Source organism: Atractosteus spatula, chromosome 27, assembly GCF_055471065.1.
Source record: "Atractosteus spatula isolate fAtrSpa1 chromosome 27, fAtrSpa1.hap1, whole genome shotgun sequence".
Classification (NCBI taxonomy): domain Eukaryota; kingdom Metazoa; phylum Chordata; class Actinopteri; order Semionotiformes; family Lepisosteidae; genus Atractosteus; species Atractosteus spatula.
Genome location: NC_142732.1, coordinates 9,878,732 through 9,893,536, shown reverse-complemented (window position 1 = coordinate 9,893,536; position 14,805 = coordinate 9,878,732). Strand labels below are relative to the sequence as shown.

General features: G+C 52.5%; 1 protein-coding gene across 1 annotated transcript; it reads left to right on the top strand.

The window, feature by feature from the left end:
- Positions 1-1,790: 1,790 nt before the first annotated feature.
- On the top strand, positions 1,791-14,339 carry LOC148814378 (fructose-bisphosphate aldolase C). The gene is made up of 9 exons (XM_088907035.1): positions 1,791-1,923; positions 8,559-8,692; positions 9,554-9,765; positions 10,904-10,958; positions 11,481-11,641; positions 11,805-11,888; positions 12,267-12,441; positions 12,686-12,885; positions 13,256-14,339. Exons 2-9 carry the CDS (start codon positions 8,581-8,583, stop codon positions 13,349-13,351), a joined length of 1,095 nt encoding a protein of 364 aa, XP_088763161.1. The 5' UTR covers positions 1,791-1,923; positions 8,559-8,580; the 3' UTR covers positions 13,352-14,339.
- The last annotated feature ends 466 nt before the right edge of the window (positions 14,340-14,805 follow it).

Here is a 14,805-nt window from a genome sequence, read left to right as displayed (position 1 = left end):
ATTAAAAGTATCTGTAACTCACGCAGATCTCTGTCCCTTTGAGGACTGGAGTTTCCCACCTCTCCTCTCAACATAGTTCACCAGAGGACCAGTTCAATTCAGGCTCTCCAGTTTTACAGATCTGTCTTTCATCTGGGTTTCAAACTCTCACTTTACAGCTCGTGCTCCGAAAAACTTTGGTAATCTGAATAAGGTTAAAGGCCGTTAAAAAGGAGAACATTTTGAGGTGACTTGAAGCATTTAACATTCAGATCTGTTGAATATAGGACTGTAATCGCCGGCAAATAAGATGGGTCCTGCACTCATCATCTGAAGACCCACTTTCTCCCTGAAATGACCTTTCCTGCAGTGACCTGCAGGGATTAATGACCTGTTGCAGCAGATCCTGTATCGCATGTGTAAGGTTATGAACCCAGTAATAACTGCACATACCCCTTAATTACGATTGCATCACTAATAAAGCTGAGGCATCAGGAGATGAAGGGCTAAAAACCTGCCTCTGGCCTGGGGTCATTACTCCCGACCTGGCTTGAGATTCCTCCTGATGTACTGGGCTCCTCAGGAACAGCTGAAAGGTGGGATAACGTCATCAGAAACAGCCACTGGGCTGTAAGAGGAAGGGTCACTCCTAAACTCCCATTTGTGGCAATAACATGGCTGGACTCGGGCTACAGAACTCTCTGTAATGGTGCTGTAGTTCAGGATGCTGCAGGGGATGGTGAACCTAGAGTGTCCTCTCTCAGTGTTCTCCAGAAATGGCCTTTTTCATCACAAAATAAACTCATCTAAAACCTTCAGGGAACTGTGCTGTTACTCATTGCGTCCCCACAGGAGGCCAAACCCAGTAGTAGATTTCTCTCGTGCCCTCCTGGCGGAGCGCTGGCTCTGTGGCTCAGGATCTGCGCCTGTGGCTGGAAGGTTGCCGGTTCGTATCCCGCGGCCGGCAGAGGAATCCTACTCCGTTGGGCCCCTGAGCGAGGCCCTTCACCCCAACTGCTCCAGGGGTGCTGTATAAATGGCTGACCCTGCGCTCTGACCCCAGGCTCTCTCCCTATCTGTGTGTCTCATGGAGAGCAAGTTGCAAAAACACAAATTCCTAATACACAAAATTGTATATGACTGAGAAAGTGATCTTATCTAGTTTCTCTCATCGAACACTGTTCTTGCTCAATCAATCAATTCAAGTATGCTAGATCTTTAACACGATTTAGAGCACCTAACTGGGTTGGATCTCCAGGACCAGGGCAGGAAATGCCTGATCTACATAATACTGAGACAAGCAACTGTGTGCAAGTTGATGTAAACCAGTCTTGCTGGGGGAGGCTGTTTAACAGATCAATTAAGCCAATGAACGAGCTTGTTCAGAGCTCAGATGGACACACTGGTCATCCAAGACCAGCAGTGGGAACCCTGGGAGATACAGGGGCAGGTGGCTCTGCTGAAGGCTCTTCAGAAGGGAGACAAACAGTGTAATTGTATTGCAGATGCATGGCTGGCTGCTTGATGAAATATTGATTTGGAAAATGTTATGGGATACCCTGACATTGGTTAATGAGTGCGTGTCTGATTATCCCTCCTTAAAAAAACAACAATGAGGGATATTCAAGATTAAAAAAAATATATAATCACACGGCGGCGAAGGGCATTAAAAATAGGACGTCTGTCACATCTAAAAACTTTCCAAATAAGAAGAACTACAAAGTCGTGCTGGCCGTCGCCTTCCCTACGCGTGTGACGTCAGCGCGATTAAGAGCCGGTGATGTTCTAATGAGGCGGTGACGTCAGGCCCCGCCCCCCTCGGGCTGGTTTAGTGAGAAGTCACGTAGCTCTGCGGCATTGAGGCAGACTCGCTCCAGCAGAAGAGGCATCATCTCTTCCCAGCACTTACCCGCCAGTGCAAGCACTTATATTTAATTTAGAAAGGTAAGACGGTCTACCGTAGCACAATTGACTTCCCCAGAACCTTATAACGCGCTGTTTTGAAAGACTGGCGAGACGTGAGTTTCTCAACCTGATTTATCTTCTTGAAAGGTTTTTCGTGTAATAGCTTTATGTAGCTTTTTTTTTTTTCGTGTCCATCACACAATTAAACGTGTGAATGAGCCGTCTTGCAGCTCGTCGTTCGGCGTTTTGCTCCGACGCCTCGTCTCTTCGGTACCTAGGAAGTGAGATGGAGCCGCAGTCCGGGATGTTCTGCGGAAGGTCACCTCGAGTCGGTCGGGATTCGACGATAGGAAACGTTTCATCCTACGGAAGCCGTAGAACACTAAAAGCGTGCCTTTTAAACTTTAAATGATCTGGTGGGTGGTGTTTTCGGGTTGTTGTTTTTTTAGATTGAGAAAGCGTCGCGTTTGGGTTGGTGATGATGACGGCGATGATGGCTCATATAATGGTACCTTGATCTCCGTCTGTCTTCTGTGCGTCTGTTTCGTCATGCTAAGGGCTAGATACCTCATCTCTTTTATTTTCCTAGCTGAAAGAAGAGGGGGAAATGTTCTAGAGCGGTACAGAGGCGGAGGTAAAGTCGGGGATGCGGAGGTGAGGTTTTGCCTATAGGGTCGCCCGAGGGGGCAGGAAACGCATCTTTTAAGTTTTGAGGGTGCCCTGGCCGAGTGAGACCCCGGCTGGACGCGGGTGGTGCTCAGAATTGCCCGCCAGGTGGTAGAGGAGCGTGTCTCCGCGGCGGCACGTAGGCACTTGCTGGAGCACGGTCGAGGCTGACGCGCGCTGGATGTGTCATCGTCTTCCTCCTCGCGGACTGCCCCGCCACGCGCCTCCCCATCCCGGCGGTAACGGCGTCTCGAGCCGGGGAGAGCTAGCGGGGGCCGCCGGCCGCGCGATGCGCTTCCCGGAGGCCCGAGAGGGGAAAAATAATCATCGCCGTGATCTCCTCTTCCTCTCGGCGCAGAAAGGTGCCGATATGGCCGAGCTGGTGTCGACATCCGACGGAGAGGAAATAGGAAATTGCGGTGGTATCGAGGGTTTCGAAACAGGTTAAAAAAAGAACAGCCGGGCTAATTATTCATCCCATAATAGCTCTTCTGGTTGCTAGGTAGCTAATTGATCCGCGGATCTCATCGCGCCGCTCCTTGGAAGTCGTCAAGGGCATCCGTTGCTACAAGATGGCGCGGGGCAACGAGTTCAGTTTTTCAGGAGAGCGGGCGGATATTAACGGTGTCTTGATCATCCGTGGGGTCCGGGAGCGGGAGGCGAGGTGTCGGGTTCGGTTCCGGGGACCCCTTGCGGTTTGGACCCGCCCCAGCCGGAGGCCGCCCGCCGGTGATGCTCTTGGCCCGGGGCTGGGGGGGCGGTTTTCCTCCGGTAGCCCCGCACTCCTGTTTTCCTTCCGAAATGACCGTTCCTCTGAGACGGGAGAATAAATATGGAGGTGCAGTTTGGGGTTTTTTTCCCCGAGCAGAAGCCAGCGGGCTTAAATGTACTTGACGTGCGATGTTTTTGCCCGTTTTGGAAAGGGTCCGAGTGGGAGTAAGCTGTGAGAAAACGGGTCCAGTTTCTGGACTGGAAGCAGTGGGACTCGCTCTGCACTGCCTCGCAGGAATTCATGACTAGACGACAAGTCAGTAATGCCCACGGGCGGGGGGGGGGGGGTTAGCAGTGTATTTTTAAACTGAGCCGGGGGCAGGCGCCACTTACAGCTAATCTGTTGTGGTTCAGGAGTGGAGCCCTGGAGCTTTCCTGCCTCCGGTCCTGCAGTGCCCGTGCTCTAGAGCAGGCCCGTGCAGTCCTGGAGCCCCTGCCACGCTGTCGGACCCCGAGACAGACTTAACGGAGTTCATTTCCGTCTTTTGGCCGTTGGACGCTGCTCTTAAACGGGTGGGAGGTGCCCTTGAACTAGTGCAAACCCACATTCTGAAGTAGCCAAGTGGCACATGTTCTACTCAAGCCGCCCGTTCGGTTAAGGGTGGAATCTTAGGTGGAAAAGCCGGGCTGGACTGAGACCCTGCAGGTGTCCTGGGCGGCAGACCCCAGCTCCAGGGGACGGTGGCTTGTGAGGTGTAGCCCCTGATATTGTAGATAGATAGATAGATACTTTATTGATCCCGTGAGGGAAATTGCAGTGCAACAGCAGCTTAACACACACAACACAGCCACAATGTAACGAATTATATAATAATAGTACAATACATACAATACAATACAAGAGTTACTCACAGTCCAGACGCACAAGAACAAACTAGAACAGAACAGTACACAGAAAATCATATCACACTCATAAAAGGTGTGATATGATACTCGTAAAAGGTTCTCATGGTTCCTCTAAGCAGTTAACGCAGTGGGGAGCCCGTGAAGCTGTTGATTGGTAAGTAATGCACTTCAATTTATATAGTGCCTTTCATTAGAGTCAGCCTCAATGTGTTTTAACATTAAAAAGCTAAAAGTCAAGGAAGTTAAAAATTCACTAGGAAGGAAAGAGGAAATCTACTATTTATAGTCCTGGAAGTTGACAGGCTTGCTGGTAAGGAAGGGCTCTTAAGATCTCTTGACACTGCTTTTTATGGTGTTGATCCTGCTGTTGCTGCCATCCAGTAAATTCTCTTATCTGGCACAGGCCTGATCAGGGTGTTCAGCAGCACTGCTCCCGCGGGGGTGGGAACAGTTATACGTCATGCTCGCAGGAGGAGAGAACGGCCTTGATCCTGACGCGTGCAGTTCTGGTCATCAGACGATGCTTTTCCTGTTATCTGGCCAGACCAAAAAAGCAGAGCGCAGATAAATGACTGCAGGCCAGGCAGGGTGTCTCGTAATGAACGGCTCCTGTGATGTCGGGTGGTGTGCGGCAGGGTACAGCTCCTTTCATTCCTTTTTTATATAGCGTCCTGCAGCTCTGTTTGTGATCTGCTGGTTGACAGCTCTGGCCTGTCTGAGACGGCGCCCCTCCCTGGGCGGGTGTGCGCATTGCGGGCTCTGCCCCTCCACTTGTCTGTCGTCACCTCACTCTCCTGCCCCCGCAGGCCAGCAGGGCAGGGAGGGGGGGGGGGGCAGGAAGGTGCACTGTCAGTCTGATCAGCTCCCACTCCCAGAGTTCCATTGCAACAGTGTCAAGATGACAAGATGTCTCGATTCCCAGAGGCGCTCCACAGTGATTTGAGTTTTGGGCTCTGTAGATTCCCAGTGTGTGGGTGCTTGCTTATTGATTGGGATTGATCGTGGGTCCTGGAGCAGGAACCCGGAAAGGAGCAGTAGGCTCTGACCTTGTCCTGAGGTCCTGACCTGTTGCTCCATGAACACGGAAGGTAGCGTTTCTTGGCAACCGCATGTGGACACACCTCTTGTGCCGGGCAAACAGCGGTCACTGACGGGCGCTTGAGTTCTTGGGCAGCAGCCTGAGAGCACGGTGTCTTGGCAACAGTGTGTAATTAACAGCGTTCGCCTGAAGGCATGAGGGCTGAGGAGGGGGGGGAGGTCAGAGTCCTGCTGGGGCTGAGGAGATCGGATCGAAAGCACAACGTTCTTTTATGTAAAGCGGCTTCTATTGATTGTTTTAAAAGAGGTCCATTTATCGTTGTGGTGGAATAGGTGTTGAAGTCCTTGGTATTCAGTAGGTTGAATAAAACTTTATTTACCGAGTGCCTTGAAAAGAGAGCACCGTACAAGTGTGCACAGGCACACTGCAGACGGAAACAGAATGCGCTGTAAAGAGGCCCCAAGAGCAAACGTTTCTGCGGTGACTAAACAGGGTCAAAAGTAACAACGGAGCCTAGTCAAGGGTTCGATTTCAGCCCAGTCGACACCGGCGCTGAAATCGTCACTTTCTGAGAGCGGGTGTTGGGAGCCTGTGAGCGTAACCTTGGCTGAGGGAAGCTCTCCAGTATGTGAATATCCCACAGGGACCAGTCCAGCACAGAGACCGGAGCTGCAGGGTCTGCTCCAGTCCGCAGGTAAATCCGGGTGTCCTTGGTGTAGCAGTCAGGCCCGGCTCCACGCAGCTGAGTGGCTATAGGTGATCATTTCAAGAAGGTAGCTGTGTCAGCACGTGTAGGCTGCAAAGGAACAAGTAAAGGTTTATTCCCTGCTGAAAAGAGAAGAAAAACCACGTTTCGGCTGTGGAGCCTTCTCTTTTCTGCATGGAATAAGCCTTTACGTGTTCCTATAAGAGTATTATACACAGCCCTGGCATGCAGCTCACAAGGAGGACTGTACTTGGCGTCAGTAGTGTCATGCCCTGTGAGGAATTGAGCAGCGCTGTAGGAGTCACGTGCTGCCTGCTGTCTGTCTGTGGTGGGAGAGAGAGTCGACCTGTTCTTCTTCATCCATGCTGCTCCAGCGTTGAGGGCGCCAATGGCACAGGCATGCTGATGGCTGAAGGAGTCTCTGTTCTCTCCGTACGCACCACTCCCGGAATCCAGCCGGAGCAAGCCCTGTCCCTGTCTTTATCTGGGACAGGAAGGCGGGGGTGGTTGGAGAAGCCGGTGCTCCTCGGGGCCGGATTGTTTCCGGGCGAGGGGCTAGAACGTCGCGCGGCAGGGGCCGGTTTGCGTGTGATCCGTGTCCGATCCCCGAGCCCGGCTCTGCCGGCGCCGCCCCGGTACCGGCTCGACAGCAGGTGATGGGGGGGCGTGGGGTGCAGCCTGGCACTGGGGCGGGGGGGGACCCTTCTCATCTGTTTTGCCAGCAGGTTGCTGCGGGCCGCCAGCTCTAGAACCTCGGTGCCAAACGGAGCCGGGCACAGCTGTGTGTCGGGTCTGAGTGGGTCGGCCCGGTGTGTGTGTGTGGGTGGGGGTCATCAAGCAGAGGCTCTCCCAGGAGCGACGTGCTAACTGGCAGCTGGGAGTTGACTTTTAACTGCCGGTAGAGAGGGAGAGTGCGATAGCCTACCGGATCATTTAGGCTCTCAGCAGGGCCGCAAGTGGCATTCCGATGGAAATTTCCACATCCGATCAAGGCAGCTAAGCGCGAGGGAGCCGGCTGGGGTGGTGGTGATGATAGGCGGGGGGGGGGGTGGTGATTTCATGCAGGTCACCTACAGTTTTCTGAGGTTGGGTGGGGGGTGGGCCAGTGTGGCATCAGCAGCTATATAAACAAGCTCATTGTGCAGCTCCCGAAAGGCCTGACATCAGCGGTTCGATTGTTGGAAAGCACCGGGGCATCTTCTGATTCGTCTGGCGCACAGAGCGCCTTTCGCTCGTGTCCTCACCTCCCGGCTGCTGCTGCTTCAGGTTTCTGAAAGCCCTCTCTAAAATCAGTAGTCCCCTGCTACCCATTCAGACTCCGTTAAAGCACTGGGGCTCCCAAGCAGCTGGATATCTGCTTCCACATCACGGCTGTGCTTGATGTTCCAGACTCCTGCCACCCTTTGTGTAGAGGAGCCTCCTGTTCTTGCGTGTAGTTCTGTTTAAGAGCCACGTGGTTCTCTCTCCACTTCCCTCTTATTAACAGCGACGTTGCGGAAGAGAGCAGCTTTCTCCCGTCGGGCAGTTCTGATTGTTACCCCTCTCCTCCCGCCCCGTGCCGCCTCTGGAGTGGCGTGATGCCCAGCGTTGCCCCGACAACTGCAGTGTTGGCCTGGGGAATTGGCGGAGTGTGTTGGCTCCTTGTTCCAGCCAGGAGCTGAGTGTGGGAGTCGGATAATAACACCGGAGAGGGGCCGGGTGAAGGGACTGCAGGATGGTTTCATGGAAGGGTACAGCTGCCAGGACAGGAGGACTGGGGAGTTAGCATATAATCCAAGTGCTCGATCCCGCAATTAAGTGATTTCTTGCCTCATCTCAATTATGCATTTCCTCTCCTCATTTTTGTAACTGAAATGTTTGACCTTGTTTCTATTCGTGTTCTCTTAATAGTGTGGTGGCTGTAATCATGTATAATAGCCTGGCTGTCACAACGTCTGCTTTATCTCTACCAGACAAGTGCATCAGGCTGACAGTGCTGACTGGTGTGTCTGTCCTGAGGGATGGAGGGGGGGGAGCTTGGCTGCCTGTCTGCTCTTCTGTCGAGTGTGAGAGAGACTGATGCCAACTCTCACAGCTGGAAATGGCCGCCCGGTCCCCTTGCTGCAGGGCTGCGGAGAGTGGGCTACACAGCCCCTGGGGTGGCAGTGGTCTGTCTGCAGAGAGCAGGCCAGGACAGTTGTAATATCTCTACACTGATCCTGCTGGCAACTGGGGCAATAAATGGTTTTGTTTGTTGTCGTCATCTGTACGTTATGTAACAGCAGGACCGCTATTCCCATCTGTCTCTAGATGGGAAGTGTATATTTTTAACTCGGGGCTCCCACGTCAGCCCAGGGCTCAGATGTTTTCAACAGACATTAACAACACATGCGTCACCTTTAAAAATGCCTCATTTAAAAAAAAAAAAAGCATTTCAACTGAGATGTTAGAGGAACCCAAAGACATGGATCTTCCTTTAGCTTTTCTGACTGTGACTTTTAAAAGGCTTCCAGGCCTGGTGCACTACAATCCTTGAATAATTGTGTTGGGTTTGGATGTGAACCGACAGTGTGGAGGGGAGAATAGATGAGACAGCCGTTCGGTGTGACTCGGATAACCCATTTGTTTATGCCTTTGGAAACTGACAATGAACATTTCCATGTTTAGGCACTATTGAGGCTCAGCAGCGATGACGCACCAGTACCCCGCCCTGACCTCCGAGCAGAAGAAGGAGCTGGCGGACATCGCCCAGCGCATTGTGGCCCCTGGGAAGGGGATCCTGGCTGCAGATGAGTCCGTCGGTCAGTAGGAGGTGCTGTTCCCAGCACTGTGGGCGCATGGGGAGGGAGTGGGCGCTCAGCTTCAGTCATGCACTCCCTGTGGAGTCTTTACATCAAAACAGTAGCCTTGCATCTCCCTGCACTGAGCCTAGTGAAGCAGCTATAAGCTGATGGGGAAGTGTAGCCGAGCCAGTGTGTACAATAGGCATGTTTTGTTATTGAAACACTTTTGGAAAAATCGGGATTAGATCTGTAATCAAATCCTAAATCCCTTTTTCTTTAAAGTGGCTTTTGGTGTGCATCGCCATTGGCACGGCGTGTAACGCACTGTTTCAGTCTCTCTTGGTTTCTGTGTCCGTTGGCTCGTTGTGATGGCAGTAACTCGGAATAATAATAATAATTGTTACACTTATATAGCGCTTTTCTGGTCACTCCACTCAAAGCGCTTTACAGGTAATGGGGATCCCCTCCACCACCACCAGTGTGCAGCCCCACCTGGATGATGCACCAGTACTCTCCCCACACACCAGCTCTCAGTGGGGAGGAGAGCAGAGTGATGAAGCCAGTTCAGAGATGGGGATTATTAGGAGGCCATGATTGGTAAAGGCCAGGGGGAAATTTGGCCAGGACACCAGGGTTACACCCCTACTCTTTTTGAGGAACGCCCTGGGATTTTTAATGACCACAGAGAGCCAGGACCTCTGTTTTATGTCTCATCCGAAGGACGGCGCCTGTTTACAGTATAGTGTCCCCGTCACTATACTGGGGCATTGGGACCCACACGGATTGCAGGGTGAGCGCCCCCTACTGGCCCCAAAAGGGGGGGGGATAGGAATGGGGTGGCCAGGTGGCGGGCTCACGGCTGTGCTGTGTCTCCGGCAGGGAGCATGGCCAAGCGCCTGAGCCAGATAGGCGTGGAGAACACGGAGGAGAACCGCCGCCTGTACCGGCAGCTGCTCTTCAGCGCCGACGAGCGCATCAACAGCTGCATCGGCGGCGTCATCTTCTTCCACGAGACGCTGTACCAGAGCGCCGACGACGGCACCCCCTTCGTCAAGATGATCAAGGACAAAGGCATCGTCGTGGGCATCAAGGTGAGGCCGCGCCCCTTTCAAGTCCCCAGTGCGCCGGTTGCCTGTTGCCCCCTAGGGTTTTGTGATGGTACTGCAGGGGGGGTCGCGAGATTGTGACGGAAACGTCACTGTCAAATTAAATAGTCCTGTTAATAAATAACAATGTAATACTGAGAATAAGAAAAACAACGGTAGTAATATCAATATTTTACGAAGTGAAAAGAAGCTTGTTAAGAGGGTTGCTGTAGCGTTCATCTACATTGATTGAAAGGTTTGATTTAGTTAAAATCGCAAGGGGGTGTGCTTGAGGCAAATTGAGGTTGAAGGGGTTCAGCTGACAAAAGTTTGGGAACCCCTGGCCTAGAGAACTCGGGATGTGGGGGTTTTAGGGAATCTATCCCCTTACACAAGACGTGGGATGGATGGCGCCCCTGTATTTCTGTTTGACGCCCCCACACTCTGTGAGGACCCCTAGGAGTTGGCAGTAGGCAGCCGGCTTCTAGCTGTGGTGCATCTTCCTCAATCCCGCGGCTCGGGGGCAGGCATTTGTAAATGTTTTTAAGTGTCTTTCTTATGTCGGGCAAGATCGATGTGTGAGCCGCTGGAGGCAGAGATGGACGGGCCTGACTGGCGCCTGGAATCTCATGTCCCTCGGTAGAGCTCGATTCCCCAGCCCCCAGCTCTCCTGAAACTGCACTGCTCTGCTGATCGGGGCGCTTTGCAGCAGCCGGATTAGGGTCAGGGCCTGCAGGGAAGATCCCGGTTCCAGCCAGGGTGACTTGGAGTTTATAAATAGGGCGGTCAGATTACCCAGCCTAAAGCCACTCGGGATTAAGAGGCAAAGGAGGAGCTGTGTGCAGCCTGGGGCTCTCGTTATCATTGCGCGTCAGGCAACGCCAGACTCCTCTTCCATTCTATTTCTGCCTTGTGACGGAGATAAAGCCCCCTTCCAGTCTGTTTTTTTCTCCCTGTCCATGCTCACCTTAAAAATAGCGCCAGTGTCACATCTGCCGGCGCAAGCATGAGAGGGACTTCCTGTCGAGCCTGTGAGAGCGTTGCACTCGGCATTGCTGTGCGCGCTGATACGGTGACGGCAGGCGTGCGAAGGGACGTGCGGGGGTCATTTCACTGACCGGCTTCTCTCCCCTCTCGTCTCCAGGTGGACAAAGGGGTCGTGCCCCTGGCAGGAACCAACGGGGAGACTACCACCCAGGGTAAGACTGCCCACCTCCACCACCCTCCTCCAGCAGGTCTGTCTGGCCAGCAGACTCCGTGAAATCACTGGCATTTAGACCAGATGGATGGCAGGTTAACAAAAACCTCAGAAGTTCCCCAACTGGACTCCACAAAGAGTTAAACATGCAACACCTACTACTCTGCCCTTAAGACGTGAGACGGCATTAGACTTTTCTGTCCTTGAAACCTCTGTTGTCCAGTTTGCCAGGGCTCTGTCTTCTCTTCAGCCTGGCACCTTGGCTGTATCCGTACGGCCCCAGTGGCGCTGCCCTTGGCAGGTGCCCTGAGAGAAGTGACTGGCTGACGGGGTGACACGGGCGCAGAAGCAATAGGATTGCACCTGTCCACTCCTAGAGTCAGCGGTTCACATCCCGTCCCATTGTTGTCAGGATTGGCAACACCGCAGTGGCCAGGGTCTGGAGGAAGCACGGGAAGGCGGGGGAGTTGTGGTTTTTCGAGGCGTTCGTCTTAGGATGTGCTGCGTGTGTGTTCTTCCGCAGGTCTGGATGGCCTTTCCGAGCGCTGTGCCCAGTACAAGAAAGACGGTGCCGACTTCGCCAAGTGGCGCTGCGTCCTGAAGATCACCGAGACCACGCCCTCCCAGCTGGCCATCCTGGAGAACGCCAACGTCCTGGCACGCTACGCTAGCATCTGCCAGCAGGTGGAGCCATTGACACTCCTGTACTCTGCTGTAGTATTGTCCTATGACCAGCTCCTTAATTGCTGTATTGATCGTGATGGATTAAACTAAGGACCTTACCGTAGCACAGGTCTGTAATTCAGTATGCTGTCTGGAAGAACATGACGATCTGTTCTAATTCCAGAACGGAATCGTGCCCATTGTGGAGCCGGAGATTCTTCCCGATGGAGAGCACGACCTGAAGCGCTGTCAGTACGTCACGGAGAAGGTGAGGGAGCCGTTCCTGCTGGAGCAGCCTGCTCCTCGCCAGCTTCAGCTCATGCACGCACACGAGACCTCAGCTTAATGATTAACCTTTGTTTCTGTGTAGCTGGAGGAAGATCACTGGGGGGAAATGATACGTTTGTCCCCAACTAGATGTTTTACAATAGACTATCTGGGAGGGAGTTTTGATTAGGGACAAGGCGATAAAGGGCTGCACTCTGCCACCTGCAAGAGCTTCAGAGCTGCAGATGAGAAGATGCTTTATTGCCCACCTTGGCAGTAGCCCACAGAGATGCTTCCCAAAAGCTGCCATCCTCGCTGGGACTAGGCAGCTGGGCGCTGTGCTGACTGCTGACTGCATGTGTGTGTGTCTGGGTGTCAGGTCCTGGCTGCAGTGTACAAGTCCCTGTCGGACCACCACGTCTACCTGGAGGGAACGCTGCTCAAGCCCAACATGGTGACCCCCGGCCACGCCTGCCCCACCAAATACAGCTCCGAGGAGATTGCCATGGCAACCGTCACCGCCCTGCGACGCACCGTGCCTCCTGCTGTCCCAGGTACTGCTCGTATCCCAGCCTCCCCTAGCGTTGTCTGAGTGAGGATGGCCAAGCCCGGGCCCTGGGTGATGGCACAGACCTGGGGTTGGTGTGATCCAAGTCTTTGTTCAGCTCGATTGGGTAAAGAACTGATTTGATCACTAAAAGATCAAGCACAGTGGCCCTTCGTGGGTTGGATCAGTGGGACCCCGAGCGATTTATTCTGATCCTCTGGCCGGTGTGTGTGTGTGTGTGTCCCCCGCAGGCGTGACCTTCCTGTCCGGAGGCCAGAGTGAGGAGGAGGCCTCCATCAACCTGAACGCCATCAACACCTGCCCGCTCGGCCGCCCCTGGGCGCTCACCTTCTCCTACGGCCGCGCCCTGCAGGCCTCCGCGCTGGGCGCCTGGCGCGGGCAGAAGGAGAACGAGTCCGCCGCCACTGAGGAGTTCGTCAAGCGCGCCGAGGTCAGCACGCCACCTTCGGCCCTCTTGAGATTGGCAATAAGACCCGAACCGCAGTGCTGTTCCTGTCAATCAGAATTAAAAATAAGAAATGCAGTTTTGGAGGTTAATGAGGAGATCATTGATCAGATTGTGTTCTGTGCATTGTGTTCAGCTTTTCTATTACTGGACAAGTTCAGTTTTTGTCATATACACAGCTGCAATGAAATTCTTATCTGCAGGTATGCTCCAGTACAAACACATGCTCTTTGGAGATTGCATGCAAAGGAGGGAGTGCATGATTATTTTTTTAAAAAAACACTGCAGCTATAACTTTGTGGTTTTCAGAAATGCCTGATGTTGAATGTCTGTTCTCTCTCTCTCTCTCTCTCAGGTGAATGGCTTGGCAGCACAGGGCAAGTACGAGCCCAGCAGCGATGGCAGTGGGGCCGCCTCCCAGTCTCTGTACGTGGCCAATCACGCTTACTGAACGCCCACTGCTGCCCACATTCCAGCTTTCGCTGACCAATAGGATCTTCCACTGCTGCTACCTTCCATATCACCAACCAATCACAGGCCTGCGCTGTCTTCTGTACTTTAGGATTAATACATGCATAAATTATAAAGATCGGTAAACCGGAGGTGATGGTTTCTGGGGAGTAGGATGAGTGTGCTGTGATCAAATGTGGCATTAATGTTGAAAATACACCAACTCCTCGCCTGCAACTTATTTTCAAGCACTTGAAACGGGGATTAAAAAGCCACATTAACACGCCTCTCCACAGGCCGGAGGCTGAACGAGTCTGTGGGACCTGCAGGAGAGGGGTGGCTTCAGGGGGCTGGTATTTTAGCCTTGGAGTTGGGACAGAGAAGGGATTCTCCTGCGAGGGCAGCAGGAGCACGGTTTTACAGTCCTGTTTCCCCGTTTTAGCTGGTAGAACTTTCATATTCCTTTCTGGGAAAACTTCTAGCCATTCCAGAATAGCTGTATCCACGATCCCTGTGCAGAATACTGCTGAGTTAACATCAGGGGAATATAGAGCACCTCTCTCTGTAATCCAAACTGCATCCAGTAGCCCCGAGGGCTAAATGGCCTATTAATTCATTCTTGCTAATGACCCCTCTAGTCTCCCACTCATCCGACAACCTTACTTGAGGAATGTGCATTGAAGTGAATTCTAAAGAAGAAAACGACTCAAGATCCTCTGTGCACCTGTGTGTGAAGATGTAGATTTATTTGTGCTGCTTCTGTGTCTAACCCCCCCTCACCCTCCCCGGAGGCACAGCGGTGTGGAGACAGCGTGGCGCCCCCTTGTGCGCAGAACGGGATGGCGCGACCTGTGGCAGCTGGGGTCGTAGGGGACTGTGAACTGCTGTGTGGGAAATTGTATTTTTGTGAAATTAGTGTTGTTCTCTATGCACCTGATGTACCAAATAGTAAAAAAAATCAATAAAATAAAACCCATGTAGAACCAAAAGCAGTCTGTGTGTGTGTGGTGCGGTTTTTGCTCCGGGGGGAGGCAGAATGCTGATTAATATAAGATAAATATGAAGAAGTAACGGGCAGCTTCACATGTCTCGCATTCTGTTCTCTTAGTAGATTATTTTTGGAAGGGTCAAGCTTAGTCTGACATTTAATAAAAGAGCTCTTGACAACTTGGTACAACTTTACCTAGTTAGGGGATCTCTTTCCAAGAAGTTGGTAAGAACCCAGTGCAGTGTTAATATCATGTAAGCAACAGTCATTAAAAGTGTGTGGGGGGGGGGGGAATGAGGGTGTAAGGGGTTTTTTGATGAGCAGACCTGGGACTTAGGAGAACATTAATTTTTCCAAGGATTTTTGAACAGGGATTCTCTTCTTTTCCGCCCTGTTAGCATGCAACAGTGTCACTCATTGACCTTTCCTAGAGGGTGATGCATTACTTTAGAGCTTGCAGAAGATAA